This window comes from Zingiber officinale, chromosome 7A, assembly GCF_018446385.1.
Source record: "Zingiber officinale cultivar Zhangliang chromosome 7A, Zo_v1.1, whole genome shotgun sequence".
Lineage (NCBI taxonomy): Eukaryota > Viridiplantae > Streptophyta > Magnoliopsida > Zingiberales > Zingiberaceae > Zingiber > Zingiber officinale.
This window is the reverse complement of record NC_055998.1, coordinates 17,524,890-17,550,062: the sequence shown is the minus strand read 5'-3', so window position 1 is coordinate 17,550,062 and position 25,173 is coordinate 17,524,890. Positions and strand designations below refer to the sequence as shown.

General features: G+C 38.1%; 3 protein-coding genes across 4 annotated transcripts; all 3 read left to right on the top strand.

Moving 5' to 3' along the window:
- The first annotated feature begins 5,713 nt into the window (after nucleotides 1-5,713).
- LOC122001083 (snurportin-1-like) lies at nucleotides 5,714-12,719 on the top strand. Its single transcript, XM_042555660.1, has 7 exons — nucleotides 5,714-6,162; nucleotides 7,295-7,481; nucleotides 7,610-7,860; nucleotides 9,229-9,343; nucleotides 10,752-10,844; nucleotides 10,916-11,059; nucleotides 12,402-12,719. The coding sequence occupies exons 1-7, from the start codon at nucleotides 5,783-5,785 to the stop codon at nucleotides 12,516-12,518; spliced, it is 1,287 nt and encodes a 428-aa protein (XP_042411594.1). The 5' UTR covers nucleotides 5,714-5,782; the 3' UTR covers nucleotides 12,519-12,719.
- Nucleotides 12,720-14,586: 1,867 nt separating this feature from the next.
- On the top strand, nucleotides 14,587-15,640 carry LOC121999950 (probable WRKY transcription factor 75). The gene is made up of 2 exons (XM_042554554.1): nucleotides 14,587-15,120; nucleotides 15,318-15,640. The coding sequence occupies exons 1-2, from the start codon at nucleotides 14,852-14,854 to the stop codon at nucleotides 15,493-15,495; spliced, it is 447 nt and encodes a 148-aa protein (XP_042410488.1). The 5' UTR covers nucleotides 14,587-14,851; the 3' UTR covers nucleotides 15,496-15,640.
- A 621-nt stretch (nucleotides 15,641-16,261) lies between these two features.
- LOC122001081 (RNA-binding protein 25-like) lies at nucleotides 16,262-22,394 on the top strand. 2 transcript variants are annotated; one of them, XM_042555659.1, is made up of 5 exons: nucleotides 16,262-17,320; nucleotides 17,959-18,460; nucleotides 18,754-19,601; nucleotides 19,758-20,953; nucleotides 22,302-22,394. In XM_042555659.1, the coding sequence occupies exons 1-4, from the start codon at nucleotides 16,348-16,350 to the stop codon at nucleotides 20,648-20,650; spliced, it is 3,216 nt and encodes a 1,071-aa protein (XP_042411593.1). In that variant the 5' UTR covers nucleotides 16,262-16,347; the 3' UTR covers nucleotides 20,651-20,953; nucleotides 22,302-22,394. The 2 variants fall into 2 exon arrangements, with proteins under 2 accessions (XP_042411593.1, XP_042411592.1); XM_042555658.1 differs by having other exon boundaries at nucleotides 18,754-20,953.
- The last annotated feature ends 2,779 nt before the right edge of the window (nucleotides 22,395-25,173 follow it).

The following is a 25,173-nucleotide window of genomic DNA, read 5'->3' as shown; positions in this document are numbered from 1 at the left end:
TCTACAAAAATCTAAAAATTATGAAATTTCGTGTAGACATTATTTAGGGCATACTTAATCATGGAAAAATAGTTTTCTATGAAAATACATCATATTTTCAAAGATTGACACAAACTTGAAGACTTGCAAAAACTTTAGTGTTCTTCTTCAAGTTTGTGTCTAACTATTCAATGGTGATTACTATCAAAAGATAGCCTTCACCAAGGTTTTCCAAAAATATTTTAAAAATATTTTCAAAACCAATATCCCATCATGTTCCTTGGGCATAATGCACATGACTTGTACATTAGCTTTCCCAATGATGGGAAAACACATAACTATGTGTTTTGATGAATTTAAAACTCAAAGGAATGCACTAAATCAACATCTTGAGCTTTGTTCATCATCCTAACATCTCACTTGTATATAATATGCACTAAAACACATACAAGTCATCTTAGAGGTCTTTGTGAGATGTAAAATTTGGTTTTGCCCTATTCTAGGGATCATGCATATCTATCTAGGCATTTTAGAGATATTAGACATCCACCCAGGATGTCACTTGTCAATAAGTGTCGTTAGATGCCATTTGTCCTTAATTACAAGGAATTAAACTTAATGCATGATTATGTTATGGCATACATCAAAAGAAAATAATTTTCAAAAGAAAATATCCTATTGCTACATGATGTATGAATGTTATGACATGGTATTTTTTTTTTTGTTTTGGATTTTTCATAATAAAACATGAATGTAAAAATAGACATGATGTCATGGCATATGATGGGCAAACAATCATGGCAAGATTTAGCATAAATAAAATATACCTAGATTAACTATCTAAGTATCCTTAAAGTCTTAGCTAAACTTACACCTTAAACCTAGATTGCCCTAAAGTGCTTCAAGAAAATGCCAAAGCCTAAGTTTGCATTTCTTATTCTCTTGATTAATTTATGCCAATTAAAATAAACATGTCCTCAAATGTTGGCATATTCCATTTTTCCTCAAGAGTAGCACTTTTAAATTTAAGGCCCGGATTGCCTTAAATTGCCTAAGAACATACCAAAAACCCAACTTGATAGTTCTTATTAATTTTCCAATATGTGCCATTTAAGATTAAAATCAATTCTTCCACCATTAGACACATTTTACTCTTTCAAGGAGTAATCAATAATTCCATTTCATTTTCAAAGGTTAACAAAAACCTTGAAAATGCTCCTTGAGTGTCAATTTCCTCAAAGTTGGGTTAACTACCCTTCTAATCGGAGTTGACACTCTCTAACCCATCTATGGGGTAGAGAAGATGCTCCTAGGAACCCAACACCTATTGGTGCTCCTTGGATGCTCTAGGTACTTACTAGGGATAACTTCCCTAGATACCTTCCTAGTGACCTTGTTGGGCTTCTTAGAAGCCTTGGTCACATTTTCTAGGTCAACTCTAGGGATAACCTCCCTTGTGACCTTGTTTGTGACTTTCTTAGACTTCTTAGAAGTCTTAGTCACATTTATTGCAAAAATACTCTTAGGGATGACTTCCCTAGTATTTTTGGCTTGACCACTAGACCTAGGGTTTGTTCCATAACTATATGGAACTCTATGGTAAGAGGGCACATCCTTCTTAGCCTTTGGTTTGTATCCTAAACCTCTATGGCCATTGGATGACGTTTGTACCCCTAAACCTAGGTTATGCTCATTTTGCCCTAATAGGATATTTTCCATCCTTTTTAGGGTCTTTTCAATTTTATCAAGTCTTGACCTCAAGACTTGATTTTCCATCACTAAGTCCTTAGTTTTTGGTTTTCCATTAAGTTCATGAGCATTTTTGTTTCTAGGCTTGTATCTTACATCCTTAGAGTTATCGCCTAGGTTTTTACCTACATTCCTAGCCTTAGGGATAGTAGTTTTGGCATGTAGGGCCACATGCTTTTCCTTAAAACCCTCATGCTTCCTATTCTTATGGTAAATCGCATTAAGATGATAAAAATTTGACCTAGCATGCTTTTTACCATTTTGCAAGGGAATAGGCTCAATGAATGTTACCTTCTTCTTTACCTTGGAGGCTCCCCCTTGACTAGTGCCTCCTTGAGCCTTGACCATCTTCTTCCCCTTGGGGCATTGACTTCGGTAATGCCCTTTTTGTTGACACAAGAAGCACACAATGTGCTCCTTGCTCTTCTTTGTCCCGGGGGTGGTCTCCTTGAGCTTCTCCTTGCCCTTTTGTGCCATTTGGCCCTTCTTCTTGGCCAAGTTGGGACACTTGCTCTTATAGTGCCCATGTTCCCTACACTCAAAACATATTATATGATTTTTATTATTAATTGAAATATTTATACCTTTGCTTGCAGGGGTGGCATCTTTTTCTTTGGATCCGGAGGTAGAGGCTTCCTCTTGATCGGACCTTGATTCTCCTCCATTTGGTTTTTCTTGACTTGTGGAGGTAGACCCTTCTTCCTCCTCTTCTTCTCTTGACCCGGATGTAGAAGCTTCTTCTTCTTCTTGATCCGGTGTCACCAAGGATTGCTCCCCCTCAATCCTAGAGGTGGAGGCTTCATCATCTTGAATATGAAACAAGGAGTATGCTCCCTCCTTGTTCCCTTCGTTGCATTCCCTTGAGGATGAAGCTTCTTGGATTTCCTCTTCTTCGGAGGTTGAGTATCTCTCAACCTCGGAGTCCTCCTCTTGGTCTTGCTCCAAAGAGTCACCCTCTCTGGATTCTTCATTATCTTGTACAGTGGAGGGAATCTCTTCATGAAGCTTAGCCAATTTGCTCCAAAGTTCCTTTGCATCTTCAAATTCTCCAATTTTACAAAGAATGGTGCTTGGCAATAAATTAACCAAAAGCTTGGTCACATTGTCATTTGCCTCGCACCTTTGGACTTGCTCCGGGCTCCATTTGCTTTTCTTTAGAGCTTTGCCCTTTGAATTTCTTGGAGCCTTGAAACCTTCCATTAGAGCAAACCATTGCTCTATCTCCATCATCAAGAAATTTTCAATTCTTGATCTCCAAGAATCGAAGCTTGTGGATGTGTATGGTGGAGCCACCCTTGTGTCAAATCCAAGTCCATCTTGGAATTGCATCTTGAAGTTGAGCTTGATAGAATCTTGAATTTGAAGAATTTGCTTCAACTTCTTCACCCTCTAGCTTTTCTTGTTATGCTTGACCCTTCCGGCGATGATTCCGGTGAAGAGCGGCCTTGCTCTGATACCACTTGTTAGGACCAAAAGTAGCTAGAGGGGGGGTGAATAGCTCGTCGCGTTCTCTCGGTGCTCGGCGTTGCTTGGCGTTGCTTGTTTCTTCAAGAATATGCAGCGGAAAATACAGAAACAAATGCAACAACGTTAACACGGTTGGTTTACTTGGTATCCACCTCACAAGAGGTGACTAGTCCAAGGATCCACACCACGCACGCACCATCCACTATGAAAACACTCCTTTTCGGTAACTACCGAGGGCGGAGAAGCCCTACAAGACTCTCAGTACAAGAAGAAAGGAAAGGGAAACAAAATACAAGCGCAAAGCTTACAATGAGTACAGAAAACCCTAACCCTAGCTTCTCTTCTTGCCTTTGATCCGCCTCTTGACTTGGAAAGCTTCCAAGATCCTTCAAGAACTGGCGACCTGATCTTTGAGAGCGCTGTGGAGGAGCTGGCGAGTAATCTGGAGTGAATCGGTGAAGTTCTACCGCAGCCATCGAACGCCTGCAGCTATAAACGATGTCAACGGTCGGATCCCGATCGATTCGAATGTTCCCAATCGATCGGGGAGGCTTTGGATCGATCCACGGATCGATCCAGAGCGCCTCTGTGCTCTGGAAACGCGCCTGGATCGATCCACGGATCGATCTAGCGCTTATCGCGCGAAGCAGCCGCGTCCCAATCGATCCACTGATCGATTGGGACCTCTGGATCGATCCACGGATCGATCCAGAAGCTTTCTGTTCGCTGGGACAGGTCTGGATCGATCCACTGATCGATCCAGCACTTGGTTTTTGTCCAAAACCAAGTCCTAAACCTCCCAAACCAACATCCGGTCAACCTTGACCTGTTGGTATGTCATGCCTAGCATCTAGTTACTCCCTTGACCTGCTAGGACTCCCTTACCAAGTGTCCGGTCAATCCCTTTAACCCACTTGGACTTTTCTCTGTGCCAAGTATCCGGTCAATCCCTTTGACCTACTTGGACTTTTCTTTCATGCCAAGTATCCAGTCAATCCTTTGACCTACTTGGACTTCCCAGCACCAGATGTCCGATCATCCTTGATCCATCTGGATTTTCCCTTGCCTGGCTTCACTCACCAGGACTTTCACCTAGCTTCACTCACTAGGGTTTTCCATCTGCCTAGCTTCACTCACTAGGACTTTCACCTGGCTTCACTCACCAGGATTTCCATCTGCCTAGCTTCACTCACTAGGACTTTCTTTCTGCCTAGCTTCACTCACCAGGACTTTCATACTGCCTAGCTTCACTCACTAGGTCTTTCATTTTGCCTAACATCCCAGTTAGGACTTCCCAGTCAAGTATCCAGTCAACCTTGACCTACTTGACTCTTCTTCAATCAATATCTTATTGTCAAACATCTAAACCCAAACCAAGACTCAGCTTGGTTACCTAGGTCAACTTTGACCTGAAGGATATTGCACCAACAATAGGGGGTGAAGGAAGCATGTTGTTTCTCTCTATAAGCATTAAAAGCTTTCATTGTTTTCTCCTTGGTTTGATACAATTTGTGGGAAGCACCGCCATATCTATTAACTTGTAAATGAGTTTCTTCCCAACTGTCATAAACACAAGGATTCGTCTAACAAAAACAATATGTGTCTTTCTCTATATTATAATCAACCATTGAAACATTAATGATAATTATATAACATAGATTGCAAAATTCAACTTTCAAATTGAAATTAATCAAACTACTCACCATTTTATCACTAAACTCAAGCTACATTACCAACTTGTTTCAATCGATATAAAAATTAATTATTCAACGTTAGATATCATTAACATAATGTGATGGGAATTAGTATAGCCGCATTCTTCTAAATTTAAAAACAAACTCAAAATTTTTGAGAAACTATAAACATATACTTCTTAAGAAACAATTCAACTATAAATATACTCATGAAAGTTCAATGAGTGCTATCTTTCATACAAAAAAAGCACATTGAGAATGGAACAGATCTCTTAATTTTTTTTTGAAAAATCACACATGTACTTGTGTCCACATGTACATTAATTGAAGTAAAGGAAATTTTAATTCAAACAAATAAAAATTAAACAACATAATGATTAATGTTAGCCAAAAGCGTCAATTAAAGCAACAAAATTTATCTGGAAAAAACTTTCATCAAGACTTATAGATAGAGGTCAAACGAGATTGTCTCCTTTGATTCGCCGATTGATATTGGAGAGAAATAGATGGCTGCGAGTGGAATTAGAACGAAGGAGAAAAATCGGTTTGAAAATGAGAGTTAGGGTTTAATGAAAGAGAAGAATTGATTTGGTGAGGAGAGCTAAGGTTTACATTGAATGAATGAGGAATCAGACTCTAATTTAAGATTTTTTATAAGCATATGCTGATCACATGCCAGTTCTGTTTCATATGCACGGACCAATAAACGGAATGAATATGAGTGGAAACGAAAATATTTTAGGAGGGATATAAATGGAAATAAAAATATTTTCGGGACATAAGTGGAAAATTTTGAAAATGTATTTCCCCTCTTACTCGTTAGGGCTTCATTAGGACGATCCCTCCACCTCTTTGTTCCTCCCACGACTCATCGTGCGTCCACCGTAGGAGGGATGCCGCCACCGGAGGTCCGCCGCTCCATCAAGCGCTCGGCGGTGTCTGATCAGCAGAGGCGGAGGGAGCTAGCGCTCCTCCGCCAGACTCAGCAGCGTTCTGACTCCCAGAACCGCGCCCGACGGCTAGCCTCCTCCGTCTTTACCCTTTCCTCCTCCTCCTCCTCTGACCTTATCCTTCCGGACAAAGACATCCTGACCCGGGCGGCGGATTCTGAGGAGCACGAGGCTCATTTAGATGAGTCTGTGGCGCCGGCGAGGGAATTGAACGTGGTGCAGGCCTCTAAGCTCAAGGGTCGGGAGGCTCGCCAGTGGTTTGCACGACAGCTTATGCTTCCGGAATGGATGATCGATATACCTCCTAAACTTGATCGTGACTGGTGAGTGCTAAAGCTATCTCCTTTGCGCATTTGTAGCTTGTGGTAGCCGCGAGAAGTTGATTGCTCTTTGATCACCTTGCTAATTCGTTTCTTCCGATGTGTAGCCTTGCGAAACGTTTCCCGCTCTCTGTCTAATAGTTTGTAGTTTTTTTCCTCCCGCAACAAGTTAAATCACTGTGTGTTTATGGTTTACTATAACAAAATTATGTAATTCGGGCCCTATCACTTAAACGATCTTTCTTCAAGTGCATCTCTTCATGTAACTCCAAAATGAGAGTTTTGTGTTCCTTTTCTTCACAGCCTCTCATGTAAAAAAAGGAAAGAAAAGAAAAAGGAATGCATAAGACGAGTTGCAAATCCCCAACTGTATGGAGCCATCTGCATTGCTCTTTTTGAGACTATTCAGCTATGCTCTTGTTATTTCATCATAGAAACTAAGATTCATAAAATGCTTCTACACTTCTGATTTGCAACATTGATTTGAAATTTTAACTGACACAACCTATTTGGCGCTTTTCAATTTTTTCAAACTTCCCATAATTATCTAAAATGGCTATCCTCTTGTTAATCAGAATTAACTTGTTGTTCATGAACTGGAATTTCTTTCTAACAAAATAGTGGAAAGGGGATAAACAAGTAAAAATTATCAATAATTAGTAAAAATGTCAAATAAACTAATATCTTGTGAGTTATTGATGAACATCGAGTAGGAATTTACCAACTGATTCATACCAATAATATCTGTTAAAATGAGATGGGTCTACCCTCATATAGCATGATTACTTAATCTGATTTTACAACAGACAGTATGTGATATGCATGAGAATCTTCGAGCTAAGAACCTAAGATCATTAAATTAAGAATATGAATGGTCACTTTTCTTAAAACTGAACTTCTCCACATGATTGTTATCTTACTAGTCCATGCTCCAGGTGGATGCACTTTAGAAGTCATTTAAGCTCAGCTCTTGCCTAGAAGCTTCTTTGTCAACTTGGTGATGTGCTCATAATAATTTGTCAAAATGAGTTTTGTTCTGCTAGTTTTATTTCCCAAAAACAACTATGGAAGGTTTTCTTGAATTAAAATTATGCACACAAATTGTTAATAAATTGATATGGAGAAATATTTGTAGGTATGTTTTTGCCAGGCCTGCTGGAAACCGTTGCTTTGTTGTTTCCTCTAATGGGACAACAATTAGTAGGTTGAGGAATGGATCTGTTCTGCATCACTTTCCGTCTTCATTGCCCAACGGCTCTAGGACCAGAGATAGCTCTGGTCCTGCGAGTTCTTATTGTGTATTAGATTGCATATTTCACGAGGTAGGTTTCATTCTATAAATTGGCATGTGTAAATTGTAAAGACATGGTTCCATTTGACATAACTATTTTCTGTTCTAAAATTAATCTTTTCTTCAGCTGTTATTTACATTTTAGGTTATAATTTGCAGCCCGATCAAACATACTATGTGATTGATATGGTCTGTTGGAGAGACTACTCGCTGTATGATTGTACTGCAGAATTTAGATTCTTTTGGTTGAACTCAAAGCTTGCAGAGTCTGGAGCTTGCAATTCTCCATCAACATATCACAGATACCGATTTTCTGTTGTTCCTATCTATGATTGTAATCAAGCTGGTCTACATGCAGCATATTCTACTTCTATGCCTTATACTAAAGATGGCGTACTATTCTTTAACAAGTACGTTTCTGTTTTCTATCAACATATCACAGTGTCTACTTTTAAAAGGTAGTCTTTTCGAATAGTTTGGCTGCAATTTCCATTTTAGTTTATCATAGTTTCTTGCCTGACAATTGCTTAGGTAGCACCAATACCAAAGGCCTTAAGAGTTATTGAAAATCTTAAATATTTAAATTCGAAATAAGTTAAGTGATGATGGGTCTCTAACTAGTTAACTCTAGTTTTTTTTTTCCTTCTTTTTTTTTTCAAGTTACATAAATGTACTGATCTAAGGCTAATCAGTTCTTTTTATCATAACTTGAATAGATCCAAGTGGCAATCTTGAACACTTGAAGTTGGAGTAACTCAATATTTCACCGCAGCCTTTTATGTAATAAATGGGCTTGTTTCCTTTGGCTTTATTGTTTTCCAATGTGCGTTCTATTTTTGCCTTCATTGCATCATATAATGGATAGCTTGAGAAACAAATGTAAGTTATATCACACAAACTTCCACATAACATTTTATGCTTTGGATGGGTTTCCAGCCCACCACTTGGAATGACCCTATGCTCGGATGGTAATTTCTTTGGCTACACAACTGTACCAACATGCCAACTTTGATGTGAGAACTCCAGACAACATATCTGCCACAATTTCCACATGTAATTGTAACCATAGTGAAATCATCCCTAGGTATCCGAATTAGTATACGAGGCCTAAAATCATAGATTTTAATAACGCAACTCAAGCATAACAGAAGCAGAAAAATGTTAATAAAAAATGAAGGCAAGTCTAAATGTCCAAATAGTTTTACAGACCATCAGTGAATGAGTAAATAACAGTATGGATAACGAAAATAATAAAATTCTCATAATAAATTTATTCTACATGGTAGTCAGGTCCACTCAGATTAAGTTTGATTTGTGCCCAATTCAGGCCTATTCGAGGCCTAACCTCTTAGCCGAAATTTTATCCATTCAATCAAATCCCTAATTGAACCAAATTAAATCCAATTTGTATCATGTAGCACTTCTTTGGTCACATGCATACTTGTACATTTATGCACAAAGATCCATACACTTAGTTCTCATTGTAGTGCATATAACATTTTTTTTCCTTCAATCGAGCAAGATGAGATACTGTTCATGAATTTATTTGCTTGATTATCCTTTCTGTTTATGAGTAGATTTTGTTGTCTTACCTGCTCGTTCTTAGTTTTTTCCCTTGCTCCCTCCCTAAACAAGAATTAGTTATTGCAATATATTGAGAGAAAATTAGCAAATTGAAATGTGTTGCAAACAAAGCTCATACCAACATCTAACTCTTCAATGATAACTGATCAACGTGCCTCCTTCCCACATTTTAATGTCTCTCTTGTCTTTCTCAGGCATGCACATTATCAAACAGGAAATACACCTTTAGCTCTTGTGTGGAAAGATAATTACTGTAGCCAGTATTTTCTTGATACAGATAGCCAAGGTTTGGTGCCAACCCAGCAACAGGTTCGTATTGTGTACTCCTTAGATCTGTTATCCACTGAATTTGGTCATCTGATCAATTCAATTCTTATGTAAAAAAGTTGTGGGGGAGTTAAATAAGAACCAATACAGTTTCCCTATTGATATTTTTTTGCTTGATAGTAATTTCTAATCAGTGATTAATTTGAAAGACCAGTGCAACATTTGATAATGGCCTAATCATACTTTTGTTGTTAGTTTTTACAACTGATTATAGAGATGACGCTTCTAATGTTGAAATTAACAGTGAGATTAGAGATGGCAATGTCAGTCATGACCTAATTATACAATCCAACCCAAAACACAATTAATAGAGTTGAACGTGACGTGACACAACTGGAATATATAAATGGGTTTATACGAATTGTCAATATTAGTAACTTTTATGCAATATAATATAATTTTAGTTAGTTTAGTTAATGTTACACCATATAAAATTATTTTTAAGAAAAATAACAAAAAAGGGCAGCCCGGTGCATGAAGCTCCTGCTATGCGGGGTTCCGGGGAAAGATCCATTGTACGCAGTCTTATCTTGCTTTTTGCAAGAGGTTGTTTTCAGGATTCGAACCCGTGACCTACTTCACCGTTGCACCAACGCTCCCCTTCATGGTCACAAAACATTATTATTTTTTTAAGAAAAATAACAATGTTTTATATTATTATTTTTTATCCAAATGACATGACTTGTTTATGGTGCTATTGACATGACATGGCATGGCACGAATTGTCACCCTAAGTGAAATTGTATTTATATTTGGTTAAAAATATATATTGAAGAATTGAACATGTCCCTATCAGGGCATCAAATTGCTGGGCCTGTGTTTGTATGTAAAGTTGGTACTTTTGCTATTCTTACGTGGTTAAGATTGCTAGGCTTTACTGAGACTTATTTTTTCCTTTTTTGCTTTTCTTTTGTTAGTAGTAGTGAAAAGTATATTGTGCATGTGGGTTTAAAACTTGTCTAAATAACATGCAGAAGTTCGTGTTTCCATGTTTCCAATAATTTTATTGGTTAAAGGAAATAGAAGTTGTCCGTAGTTCAGATTATGATTTTAAACCTTAGTTCCATTGGTTAGTAGAAATGGATAGATCTTCTATGTTTGCACTGAAAAAAATATCTCATATGCTCTCCTTGAGTTTTTTTCCCCATAACTTTTGCTATTATAGTTAACTCTAGTTACAGAAGGGATAGTCAAAAAAGTGATTAAGGTGAAATACTATGCGACCATACTACACAAAGATAATAATGTTATTACAAGTATATCTTCAAACTCTTATCCTTGAATATTATTAAATATAGCCTAGCATAGAGTAGTAATAAACACAGCTAGATGATGACAACGATGAAGATGATGATCACCTTCATACTCTTATCCTCATCTCCTATTTCAGGTTGTCTTGGAAATGCAAGAAGATGGTAAATTAACAACCTCTGATGATCCTCCTGTTGTGTTTGGTAGCTTAGAGGTTGATTTCATTCAGAAGGTAATGTGGCATGTATTTTTTTTAGCTTGTTAAAAAATGGGATAGTAAAGTCTGTCTCATCAATTATGCAGTCAGAATTTCGAGCAGGAAACCTCCTTCGATTTGCTATTAAAGATGAAAGTGTGAGAGTTGTAGATGGAAAGCTAGAGCTTGGTGATTTGCAATTCATAAGCAAGTCTAACCGTGCACGAGCATTTGCTGATAGCTACTCTAAGGTAGGAATGTAACTGACATAATTCAGCATGATTGCTAAATTAACATAATGGTAGTAAGATGCAGAAACTGATAAATAAGTTGAACATGAAACATATGATCATTGAGTGAGATAAGCTGGAAATAAAGCAAATCTTGTTGCCTAGAAAATTAAACAGATTCAGAAATTTTCACCAAAATGTATTTGATCTATAATGTTGTATAGATTATCACCATTTATCATATGACATTTGTGTTTGCCTCATCATCTCTGTTCACTGTGTTTGAATCTTCGAGTTCATAATCATCTCTACAATGCTTCTGTTTCATCCTCAATCAAAAAACTGTTGGTGTTAATGTGTTATTACAAAACTCACTGTAGGGTTCTTGTTACATCAATAAAACATTTTTTGTTGTTGCTACATCCTATTTTGTTATAATTAAACTTTGCCTCTGTAATTCTCTTAATTGTATTTGTTTTGCACAATTATTCTATCAAGTAGGAATCTCTGCACACAAAGATAGAATAGCTATAATCTTCAATACCAAAGTGGTTTTGTAGGTACAGGCACTTGACATGGAGCTTCTTACTTCATGATCAAAATTAAACATCTAGTAGCTTTGTCACCAATCTCAAACAGTTGGGAAAACAAGTTACTACTATGTTGAGCGAGTCTACCCTTGCACAATGTTTTTATATATGGGTCTATATGGTCTGGCCGAAGTAGGAGTAATTATGGAACCCATCTGATTCAAGTGGCAAACCTGGCCAAACAAGGCAAATGACTCAGTTGACTTTACTCTCCCCTATTCCACTACATATCACTAATTGGGTTTCACGTCCTGTCTATTTTCCTGGTGACGATATTGTTTTTCCTGATGAGAAGCTGAGAAAAAATCCTGCGATTTGTATTCATAGATATGCATAATAGCTAGGATAAACAGTCATTTCTCAGATGCAAAACAAGATGTTAAAACACCTACTTGCAGCTATTCTACGGTCTTGTTCAGATGAATTTTCTCGTATTATTACATTAATTAAATTCAGATGGTATCCCAGTAACTTCTATGTGCTTAATAAATAATAGCTTTATTTCTGATATTCATGGTTAATGACATCTTATATTTTTCTGCTTATAATGTCACTTTTGTTCCACGAAACCTGTTTTCCATCAATTTTTTATTGTTCTACTTTTCATCCTCGACATGATATTTTGTTTACAATACTTTTCCAACTCTTTAGCAGATTGATATTTTTTTTTTCCTAAATCAGTTCTTGAACCATTTCTGTTTTTTTTTTCAAATCTATTTCTATGGTTCTATAGATTTTGATTCTTGTTTGTCTCGTTTGCATTGGCAATTCAGGTTTTCTTCCAGTATGCTGCTCGACATTCTCCTCTTAAAATCGAGGATATTGCCGCATCTATTCTACCAAATCTTCCTGATGACAGCCCAATTGTTGATGTTGAGATGGGCAGTTGAGATCCTAATACATTGTATGCCCCTCCCGACATTTACACCTCTAACCAAAAGATTGCTGTTTTCCCTTGACGTCTTTCTGTTTTCTCACTGGATAAAAGTTGAATCTCCATGGGAGCTGCCAAATTGGCTCCGGGCTAGGCAAATTGTGGTTCCGGCTGTGTCGATATTTGTGCTTATTGATATATATCAGTCATTTTTATCTCTCGGTGAAATCCATAATTTTTCTCAAATGTTGAGCAAAACAAAACACACACACAAATCATTAGAAGAATCAAAGCCGATGAGGAAGAAAGAGCAGCACACCGGTAATCAATCAATCAACATGCGATTTAATTTTGTTTTAACCCGGATCTTTTTGTTTGGGTGAAAAAAAGAAAATATAAGGGATGAATCTTTCAATAGGTGACAAGTAAAACTTAAATATTGTCAATTGTCATTTCAAAAAAATTAGAATTCGAGAATGTCGTGGAAAATGGCAAGAGCGTAGACTCGACTACTCCAGTCTTCCCTCTCAAGTAACCAGATGCACGCATTCAACAATCGGGCAGTGACATTGACCTCTGGAGTTCTCCTCTCCAATGAAGAAATTCCACTTGGTCAAACTGAATTGCCCGGACAATTTAAGTTCTATTATTTTAATTGGATAATTCTCTTATTAATTTATTGGTCAAACTAAAGATTTGAATTCCAGATTAAAGATACGGCATTTGCAAGTACTCTTCGTGTTTTTTTATGTTCTCACGTGTTTTTCCTTGCCTTGTTCTAAAATATTCTCTAGTTGAGATGGATTTGAATTTTCAGAAATCAACTTCAGATTGGCCTAATTCAAAGGAATTTTTTTGGTTTTCTCATATCTCATTTTGTACCTTTATTCATAATTTCCTCTCGCTCAAGATTATTTTCGTCTCTAAATCATCATCCAACTTAATTAAAGAAGAAACAAAAGGTAATTTGATGTGAAAAAAATTATTTTTTTTCAATCGTCCTAAAATTTCTGATAGTAAATTTAATTTTCTCCTCATGGAGTAAAAAAATATTTATTCCTACTCTCAACATGTAAATTTTTCTATTTTTTAAGTCTCTAATGTATATTTATTTATCTAATTATCCTTATTTTTTTATAAAAATTTAAAAAAAATTGTAGGTATAAAATGAGAATAAATTTTATCCGGAAAAGATGACTTTATATGGGGTGTCTCTTTCATCTTTTTTGAGTTATTTTCAGCCGTACTAATTTATTTTACCATTGAATAACTTTTTAGCACAGTAATCCAAATTATTCAGAAAATATAAGAAATGATTATGAATCTTGTAAATCAAATAATAAATATAATTTATAGAGATAAACTTAAGAACAGTAGGACATGACCCAACTCCATCAAAAAGTATAAACCATCGTAAGATTAGTCAAAAAAAAAAAAAAAAAAAAGGTGTTGTAATCAGTAGTTTAGAAGAATAAACTCTGGTGTTTTGCCACATTATTAAAACATGATCAGTGATGCTTTCAATTTGTTCACCAGTCTAATCAGTTAAGCCAAGAATAGTGATTGATAAACGTCCTTCTGCCTCATCATTTTATCTTTTGTTTAACATTTTTGTTAATATATGGAATGATAGAGCGTGTGGATCATATATAAGTCGGACTAGAAATGATACATTTAAGGTCGAACCTAACCTCGCCTATCACGAGCCATGCATGACGAATATGATCCATGATTTTAAGCCGATATCCTCTGCACGGGCTTGACCATGAGCATGAGCCGGTTTTGGCTGTGCTTGGATCGGGTCTATCTATTTTTAACAGTTTCGATACTCAGACCTTGTTTAGCCTAATGATCTGGCCTGACCTGACCCATAGGCCGAGCTACCCTCACTCACCGTGTGCCCATCTGAATTGCTAGACGAAGCTTCTTGTTATTTATCCTTTTTCAAAATGTACGAAATCACCTTGGAAGTAAGGACGTAGCCCGGAAGAGTATTATCGACTTCGACGCACATAGCCCATAATCCGACTAGATCGCCCGGACCGACTCCGTATCCCTTGAAAGGGCCGATTTCACCATTTTGTCACAATAGTTACTTGCCGTTCACGTCTCCTGCTCTTTTATCTTCGATCACCGTTGTCCACCAATTTCCGGTCACCACATCAATCAAATCAATATTCCCACATTTTCCCTTCACCTTCCCCTCCATCCTTCCTCCCGTTCCGCCGCCGCCGCCGCGCCCTTCATCTCCCACTCCAATTAATCCCTTGATTCCTCTCGATCGATCGCAGCAAGTAGTTGGCGAGGAGCTAGCCAGCGATCAAGCAAGTTTTTTTATTAGCGCAATCGATGATGGAAAGCTATGCATCCATGGCGGCGGCGCCGCCGCCGCCGTCCACTTCCTTGCCTTCTCCCCGTCAGTTATCCTTAGCTGATCCGGAGGCGTCGTTCCCCGGCCGCGCCGCCTCTGAGGTCGAGCCGGCAAACAAGAAGAAGGAGAAGAAGGCGAGGAGGCACCGGTTCGCCTTCCAGACGCGGAGCCAGGTGGATATCCTCGACGACGGCTATCGCTGGCGCAAGTACGGCCAGAAAGCCGTCAAGAACAACAAGTTCCCCAGGTAATTTCCAAATCGATCTCACGTTTTCCCTTCGAATCAAATTAAAAGATAATATAAATAACAGAATATTTATTCATGCCGTCTTAATTAGTTTTAGATTAATTAAACTGCAAGCAAACATGAGAATTAGGAGGTGATTAACCGGTTCTAATTAATATGTATGCTGCGTGCGTGCGTGCATGGATCGATGAACGCAGGAGCTACTACAGATGCACACATCAAGGGTGCAACGTGAAGAAGCAAGTGCAGAGGCTGTCCAAGGACGAAGGCGTAGTGGTGACGACGTACGAGGGAGTGCACAGTCATCCCATCGACAAACCCAACGACAACTTCGAGCACATACTCAAGCAAATGCAGATCTACTCCCAGTTCTAATCCAGTAATTCATTGGTTTGTTAATTGATCATTTAATTACTGGATCCTACGTACGTCTAGCTTAATTTCTTGTAAATACAAAAGTTGTAATTTAAAACATTAAGCTTCGCCAAGGAGAAATATATATGTTTTATATATTGTATCTCGATCCTTGAGCTTCACTCAGGATTAGTATATAGTTTCAAGTATATATATAATTATAGTTTCTTATCTCAATTTGATAAGAAAATCCTTTTGATTTTGAGCTCTGAATAATTATGGCTTAAATTCAGTAATAAATCAACTTATTAAACAAGATTTAGTATAGATGGCTTCTGAATTGGGGTTGAATAAGATGCACTAATTATATGTTACTCCGTATAAATATACAGGGAAAGAAACTCTTTCCCTCTATAAATATAAATGCATTGCATGTTTATGTATATTGTATACACGTGCGTGCACATGATACTCAAAATAAATTTTTTTTTGTTAAAATATAATCATAAATTTAAAAATCCTACTTATTATATATTTGCTAGAAGCCTAGAACTAATTTGTATTTACAAACTCTGAGAGTTCGTATAATTCATGATATTAAAATGGGCATATTTTATCAAGCATCTAATTTGGATAATTGCCCATCCGAAATGCCACTGAAGTCGCCGAGATTTATACTGTGGACCCCACCAGATAAGCCGTTGATGAATATGGTATTCTTGTGGGTCTGCAGGATCGGTAACGCAAACTCTCGATATTAGTATTTTATCAATTATTAGTTTTCTCCCAAAAAAAAAATCCAAACTCCCGACGCAGCCCTAATCGCCATCGTGCTCCCGGTGGACGCCTCCCCGGTTCGTCCCAATTTGCTCCATGGCGGATCGGAGCGCGGCGGCGGCGAAGGCGAAGCCCATATGGATCAAGCAGGCGGAGGAGGCCAAAATCAAGAGCGAGGCCGAGAAGACGGCCGCCGCCAAGGCCGCCTTCGAGGCCACCTTCAAAGCTCTCGAGAAGGCGAAGGACAAGGAGGAGTCCGAGAGGGAGTCATCTGACAGCGACGCGGACGAGCCGGAGGACCTCGCGACCAAGCCGATCGGGCCGGTGGATCCCTCCAAGTGTATCGCGGCCGGTCCAGGGATCGCTGGAGGCACCGCCTGCGCGTCTTGCACCTTCACTGTCGTGACGAAAGATTCCGACAGCAGGAAGGTCCCCATTGGAGGAGCCCAACTGAATGTAAAGATCTCGCCTGGTGTTGGAGTTGGGAGCTCAGATCAGGAAGGTATGGTCAAGGATCAGGGGGATGGGAGCTACGCCGTGACTTATGCTGTTCCCAAACGCGGAAACTACATGGTTCATGTTGATTGCAATGGAAAGCCGATCATGGGAAGTCCGTTCCCGGTTTTCTTTAGTGCTGGCACCACAATTGGCACAGCGAGCTTGCCGGCCGTGTCCCCTTTCCCCAATATGGTCAATCAGTCGATGCCCAACATGCCAAATTATGCTGGGTCGGTGTCTGGAGCATTCTCAGGGCTGCTAGGCATGACAGCTGGTGTTTCATCAGGGTCCTCTGCAGGAGTGGTCTTGCAGGGCATTGGCGCATCACTGGGGGAGATTTGCCGTGAATACTTGAATGGACAGTGCTCTAAAACAGAATGCAAGCTCAATCACCCACCACATAACCTATTGATGACTGCATTGTCAGCCGCTTCTACAATGGGAACATTGAGTCAGGCACCTATGGCACCCTCAGCAGCAGCTATGGCTGCTGCTCAAGCAATTGTCGCTGCTCGTATTCTTGGAGCTCATGCTGCCCAGATGCAGACCCAATCTTCTGGCCTTACTCCAGGTTTGCTTTTCATAGTATTCTATCACGATTGATGTTTTAAATTCAGTTTGTCGTTTTTGTTAGCTCAACTAGAACTCAAGGGATAATTTGGGACATGAATTTTCACCTGTGCATATTAGAATTTAGATGGTCTAACTTCTTTACCTGTGTTCATTTGATTACAAATCTTCAAGAGAGTCTCTGACGCTGACATTTTAGAATTATAGTGTAGAAGTGGAAAGTTGGCTCTCAGTAAATAATGCACGTTATGTTAGATATAAGTTACTTGCTCTGGCTGTTGGTTTTTGTTTTTTACAATATGGACTCACAAAGTACAAACAATCCAAAGTTAAACTATCAAACTAGTTGCAACATGGTGGCGTTTGGTTGCTTGCAAGTAAAAACTATAGTCTACTGCAATTCAATGCTTCAAATATTCCATTTAATTATATTACCTGATTACTCGTGATCTGGCAATGCAATTATAGTTATTGTCAATCTGAGATGACTTCATATTGATCTTTGGAATTGCCTAGGTTCTCTTGAAATTAGAAATTACAAATGAATCATCTGCTGGTTCATGTCCATTCAAAAATACAGACCTTTGACCTTCTTTGGAAAAAAGTGTTGGCTTATATCCTGTAATGATCATGATGCAGGCTCACATGATGAGACTACCAAAGCCGATGCTTTGAAGAAAACGATACAAGTCAGTAACCTTAGTCCGCTTCTTACAGCCGACCTCCTTAAACATCTTTTTGGTTACTGTGGATCTGTTGTTGATTGTACCATCACAGAATCCAAACATTTTGCTTATATAGAATACTCTAAAGCAGAAGAAGCAACTGCAGCTTTGGCACTGAACAACGTGTTAGTAGGGGAACGCCCATTGAATGTTGAGATGGCAAACTCCCTCCCTTCAAAGTCTTCCCTTGTAAATTCATCATTATCTTCAGTTATGCAGCAAGCTGTTGCCATGCAACAGATGCAATTTCGACAGGCGTTAAAGATGCAACAAGAAATGACTACACAACAGGCGGCTGCTAGAGTAGCTACTATGAAATCTGCAACAGAGATGGCATCGGCAAGGGCAGCTGAAATCAGTATGAAATTAAAAGCGGATGGTTTAGTTACTGATGTCCCAGAAGTCATGAAGTCAAGGTAGTAGATACTGCTATTTTCTCTCTGCTCATATATGTTGTTGTTTTTGATTTTCTTTTATAGATATTTATTCAAATCAGATGACTGTGACTGTCAACTATTTTAAAGATTTATATCCATTATCTTTTTCGCTTCCTTGCAATGTTTCATAGCACTAGAATTGATCACTTTGACCTTTCTTTGGACTCTAAACATGATGATTCTCTCCTATAGTTTGAATCTTATATAATCTATCTGTATCTCTCTTGTCCATTCCATTTACCTAACAGTAATACTTTTTTTTCTTTAAACAGGTCTCCATCTATTCACCGTCAATCCAAGTCTCGATCAAGATCACCCATCAAATACCGAAGAAGTAGGTATTCTTTCTCGCCTCCGGCTAGATATCACCGAGAACGAAGATCAAGATCACCCGTTAGATCACGCCATTCACGTCAAAATGAAAGAACATATAGAGATGGTCGAGATCTCTATAGTAGAAGACGAGAAAGGGAAAGATCCCGTGATCATTATTCTAGCTCAAGGAGAAACAGAAGTAGGAGTTCAAGTCCTGTGGAAAGAAAGTCATCTCGAGCTGAACATCATTCACTCAAGCATCACAGAGAAGGCACTAGTTCCAGGGCAAAGAGGTCGTCTCGAGCTGGTTCAAGATCGCCCAGGTTTCAAAAATCAAATGGATCTCCAGTGCAGCAACATTCTTTCTCCCATCGCAATAGGCATTCTAGATCTAGATCCATGGAGCGAAGACATCATTCAGATAAAAAGGATGCTAAAAGGAAAACTGAAAAGATGAAGCAAGATGATAGAACTCTAGACAAAGGCAATGAACCATTCATAGATGGAAAAAGGACAAGGGACTCCAAGGAAGATAAGGTTGCAACATATTCAGCTGCTAAGCGGAGGTCCTTGTCGCCTGAGGATGATCTGCCATCAAAAGAAAGAGGTACTAATAAGCACAAAAGGTCTAGATTAAATGATATCCATTCTGAGAAAGCTGGCACAATGAATAGTGATGAGGGGATAGCTGGGGAGGACTTAGATGCAATCAGAGATAAGAGATCTGCACATTTTTCAAATTCAAAACAGCATGGAAGAATGGAATCTGATGTGAATAATAAGCAGTCTGAAAATCAAGATTCAAGTAAGTCTATCAGTTCATGTCATAAGAAGCATGACAAAATAAATTTTGCTATAATGGAAAAGGAAACTCTAACTATTGATTCCACATACTCAAGGGATGATAAAAAATCGTCATATCATTTGAGTTCAAGTTCTTACAAAAGTGCACGATGTGCAGATGAATTCCTCAAGTCTGAAGCAGATCAAAACAAAGTGGAAATGCACGAGGAACCTCTATCTAGGAAATCTCAAATTTCTGATGACATACAGAAGATGACTGATAATCTCTCTGGAACGGAGCTTTATAATTCAAATGCTCTTTCAATCGAAGAGAGATTCCCGAAGGATTCTACTGGAGATAGGAATTATCTAGATAGCACATCCAGTGGAATGAATGAGGATTATAGTGTTAATAATGTAACTTTTAAAGTAATAGTAGTCAATAAGGATCCTGATGATGACACTAAGATCAAAGAGAGGAAGCACCTAGTACCAAAATTTGAGACATATTCCATAAAAAATGAGAATGCTGTGGAAGATCCAGTAGATGCAAATAATGCTGGTCAGATGCAAAAAACTGATTTAGGTTTCAAATATCATCAAAATTTTGATCACAGATCAGTACACAATGGAGGTGATGTTTCACCAACCAGAGCAGACTTTACTGCTAGGAAGAATGATTGTGCTATTTCATTCCCTGATGAACCAAAAAAGGATGGCTCTAGTCTGAAATCAGACTATCATAATATAAGTCATGGGTTATTAGGCGTTGAAGAAACCAATCTTGTCAACTCCAGAATTATTAATTGCACTACTGATGAAGAGGATTTGGCTAACATTGAAGATACTTCTATTACTGTTGATAATTCTGCTGCCCGTATCCCAAAGAAAGGTTTTGGAGGTTACAGTACAATTTCCAAAGGTGTTTATTGTGCACAACAAAATTCTGTTGCTGATAGCTCTGTCAGTGATCGCATTTCTGCTGATAAGGTTTCAGACTTGTCCAATGAGATCTGGAAAATTAAAGATTCGACTACTGTGGATGCCCCAGCACACTCATCCTCACCATAGAACCTTTATCCTGGACCTCAAGAATTCTGCTGACTTCTTAGTACCCATTATTTTTTTTCCTGATCCAGGAGTTTTATTTGCAGGAGAAGATGGTAGCTACTTGCATGCTTGGCAAAGATCTTTGGCTGTGGGGCCCTGCATGACCTTCAAGAGATTTTTTTAACAGGACCAAAGATGAAGCATTGAATGGAGTGAAATCTATGTTCTATTTCGAAGTTCTTGTTATGACACTTCCATTGCTTCGAATCAGCATGTGTTTTATCTTTGCAGGTGTTCAATTCCTGGAACACTGGCGCATATCGGGTAGGTGTCACCTAAATCAAGGATATTCCTATTCCTAGGTTTTATATTGTTCAGTGTAGCTAAGTGTGCTTATTGTATGACTATATTTCTTACTCTAGATGGTAAATGATATCACTTAATATCTTGATTATCTAAGTAGTGATTGACTTGTATAACTATAACTTGTTTTGTCCTTGTACCATCAGCTGCAAGAGTCATGTGATTCAACTACATGCTGTCTGAATTTCTTAGAATTCTTAATATGTTTAGTCCTAAGACTCTTCTCTCTGAAAAAACATATAAAGAAAGAAATCAAGGAATTTTTATGAAGATTACAACAAATATCCTTACTATTTGAGGTTGACACATGGGTGTTATCACATCTGAAATTAATGTAAAACTATACCATTACTTATATCTAAATTTTTATGATAATTTTTAATTGGATTTGCCATTTTAAAGCATGTAGAATACTGGGGTGGTTTTTTTTGTGTGTGTAAGCCTCCCCTATCTCTCTTCCTTGCGATTCTATTTTAGTTCAGTCTGCATAGTTATAGGATTTATAAATCTTCTTTGTGCACGTCCATAACTTCTATAGTTTCTATTATTTTTTATCTATTAAAATAATATCTAGTTATTTTTTTATTTCATTTTTCTTGATGATACACATCTATCTTAGCATTTATCTCTGTGAAATGTGTTAATTTTCAACTGTTCAACACTTTTGACTTGAAGTATATTTAGTCTTGGCAGTCTCATAATTTTTATGGTTTAATGAGAACCATATAAGACTTCAAAAGCTCGTTTCAATTTTACCACCTACTCTTTATCCTATTAAAATGTCTTCATAAATATTTTCTTGTTAACTTCCAATTTAACTATCTAATCATTTTCTTTGTTTTAAATGTACTATATATATATTTCAATTTTGGTTCTACAGAGGCTTACCTTCGAAAGAGATTTCCACATTTGTTACTTGACATTTTTTTTCAGTGATAGTGAAGAACATTTTCTGTTGTGGTGGTGTATCAAGCTTTGTCATAGTTTGAAGTTTTATGTTGATTTTGTACACTGTTGTATGCTGCGCTTTAATTTGCATCCATAGTAATTCACGTTCCTTTTCTTTTCTTTTTTCCTTCCATTTTTTTTCCTTTTTTGGGCAAAAGAAGACTTTTTGATAGCCAGTATAACTATTCAGTGAATGGCATGGATTAGTTGGATCAAAGGATTCCTGTTGGGGACAAGTTCAATGCTTGGTGGTGTAGCTACATGAAATAAAATCTCTCTTTTATTCTCTAGTTTAAGTTATTCCCATTAGGATGGATTGGCTTCATGATAGGCCTCTCCTAAATTTCTTTTATATGAACAGAACTTGTGAAGGACCTCAAAATATGTGCAGCAGCAAGAAGCTATCGGACTACTATGAAGGCATGCTCTTGTTTTAGTTGATGCAAAAAAAAGGTTTGTTTTTCTAACTCTTGAATCACCAATTGTTTTTTGTTTCCTTGAATCGTTTTCCTTTTTACCATTTTCCCAGGTCTGATGTGTTTCATTCTGCACAACTTTATTTTTCTTTTTTGTTGTTTTGCTTATTTTCATTTTGATTTGTTGCTCTTGTCCGCATAAATTATCTGGAGAACATAAATTAGCCTGTTCCAAGTGTTAATGTAGATGGGTCATGGTTGCGTGCACAGCTTTCAAAAACTAAACGTGTTTGTTGGATGCATACAGAAATTAAACACACGCAAGGCCTGTATTATTGATCATATTAATGATCCCTCTTTCTTTTCTTTCATTCCCCTCTTCCCCTTTTTTTTCTAATTAGGACCTGCCATGGATGACTTTAGTCCTGCTAGTAGAGAAAGATGCTGATGCTTAACCTATTCTTCTCCTGAATGTTGTATGTAAGCTGTTCGACATCCTCAGAATCGCTTCATGTTCTAGTTTTATTGAGCTTTAGTATCTGCAGTGTGTGTAAATGTTTATTCCATGAGATTTTCAATTAAATGAATAAGTTAGTTTGTAGAGAAAATGAATTAAAATGGTTTAACTAAGCCTGGCTCTGCTGTCAATGTAATTACGAATGGCAAATTGACGAGCTTTTGAGCAGTCGGAACTGAATTTTATTTGATATGTGAAACTTCTAATCATGTCAAATGGAACCTTAAGCTCATCATAGCATCAACTCTCAAAGATTCTTCTCTACAACGTGTACACGTATTCGAAGATGTTTTCCAAGAAGGGATATCCTAGAAATTAGTACCAGAGTATTTGCAAAGCTCGGAGAATTTCTCATATACAGTTCATTGGCTAATCCATAATTTAGTTCAATTTGCTCACTTCAGATGTGTTGGTTCAGTGCGGGTAAATATTCACGTATCACATCTACAATAACACTTCTCTATGTCAGCTGACGTGTTCCTAGGTGTTCCTGAGATTATGGTGCAGCAGTAGGATATTCAGATTATCATTTAGGCACTCGCAGTTCAAGTCTTAATTATGATAAATTTGTAAGATTTTTTTTTTTTCAAATGTGGCACGCAATTAAAGGATATTGGGTTTTTGGACTCTCGCTGCAAACGTTTCCCGATTTATCTTGGTGGTCGGTGAAAAATTTTCGTAGAATTGGACCGGTCATTCGGTAGGATATCTAAGTTGTCATTCGAATATTCATGATTTGATCTTTAGTTATAGTGAATTTATAAAAAAATTTCTTTCGAATAAGATGTAATTAAATGATGCAGAATTTATAGATTTTTTTTTAAATGGGAAGTGATTAAATGATGTCGGATTTTTAGATAGTATGTGAGTATTTTTTAATTTATTTTGATATCATCTCCGGATTAGTTAGATTTATTATTTATTTTTTCTATGTATGTTAACTCAGGCTTTTTTTTTTTTTTTTTTTTTTTTTTTGCAAAGTCAAAAATCAAATTAATATTTTTTTATCCTCGGAAATTAGGGGGAAAAAAAAGAAAAAAAAAACAATTAAGTATTGGCTAGCTAAAAGCGTTCTCCATGACGTAGCTAAGGGCGTCCTTCCATCCGCTCAACATCCCGTTGGCGACCTGCGCGACCAACTCCGACACCGCTTCAGTCACCTGCGGCAGCGTCTCCGCCGCCTCTGCAAGCGACTCCCTCGTCTTCTCCAACACCCCTGCCGCACCCGACGCCGCTAGCTGCACCGACCCTGCGACGGCGCTGGCGACGGCCTCGAACAGGGCTTTCGCAACCGAGCCGACGACTCCAGCGAGCAAGCCGAGAGCCTGCTCCAGCACCGAGCGGAGGAATTCGGTGACGAAATCGAGGGCGCCGATGGAGGCCTGCCGGGGAAGCTTGAGGAGCTGGACGACGGCAACCACCAGGAGCGCCGCCGCCCGGAAGGCCACGAAGCAGAGCAGGCCGGCGAGGTTCCCGACGGCCCAGAAGACGAACTGGATCAGGACGAGGAGCGCCATGAAATTAGATATATTGATTAATTAATTAATTACGATTTGATTATATATGGGTGGAAATCAAGGAGATTGCTTGTCGAAGAAGGAGGAGAAGGAATCTTTGCTTGCAAGGGATCTGGCGCTCTCGCAAATAAATCGACCGACGAGTTGAAAGTTGAACGAGTCGTCGTCTTGGCGTGGAAGCAGCGTAACGGTCCCATCCTCCATGGGATGAGGGATTGATGATATATATATAATGCATAAATATGACTTCTTGAACTGAATGCGTGCGTGTCTTGTGACGTCACTAAAAGTATTTCCAAATGACGAAATTTGATAGTATTTTTTTAATAGTTATCTTCTAGTGCAACTTTGTCAATATACATGCGTTGACTGTAACACGAGGATGGCCCATTGACTTCGATGCGTTTGTTCAAGGTCTTTGGACACTAGCAACCGCATGAAATGAGAAGGAAACAACTTGTGTGAACCCTACAATTGAAGATGTCACCTCACAACGTCATCGTGCATAGTTTCTGATTAGTCAATTGATCATATTCCCTTTGTCTAAGTCTCGAGGGTCTTAATTTAGTATCGGTGTTAGGTGAATCTCTGAAAAACAACTAGCGTTGAGCTCTCGTGCTTTGAAAACAAGCCGCGTCAATTTTTTTTTATTTCATTTCTAAAAACAAAGACCTTATATTAAATATACTATTTGGCCAAGTGACTAATGACGAGTGAATTCTATAAGATAAGCACCTTCATAAATTTCCCTCTAAGAGATTCATTGCATTGAAATTTATTGGT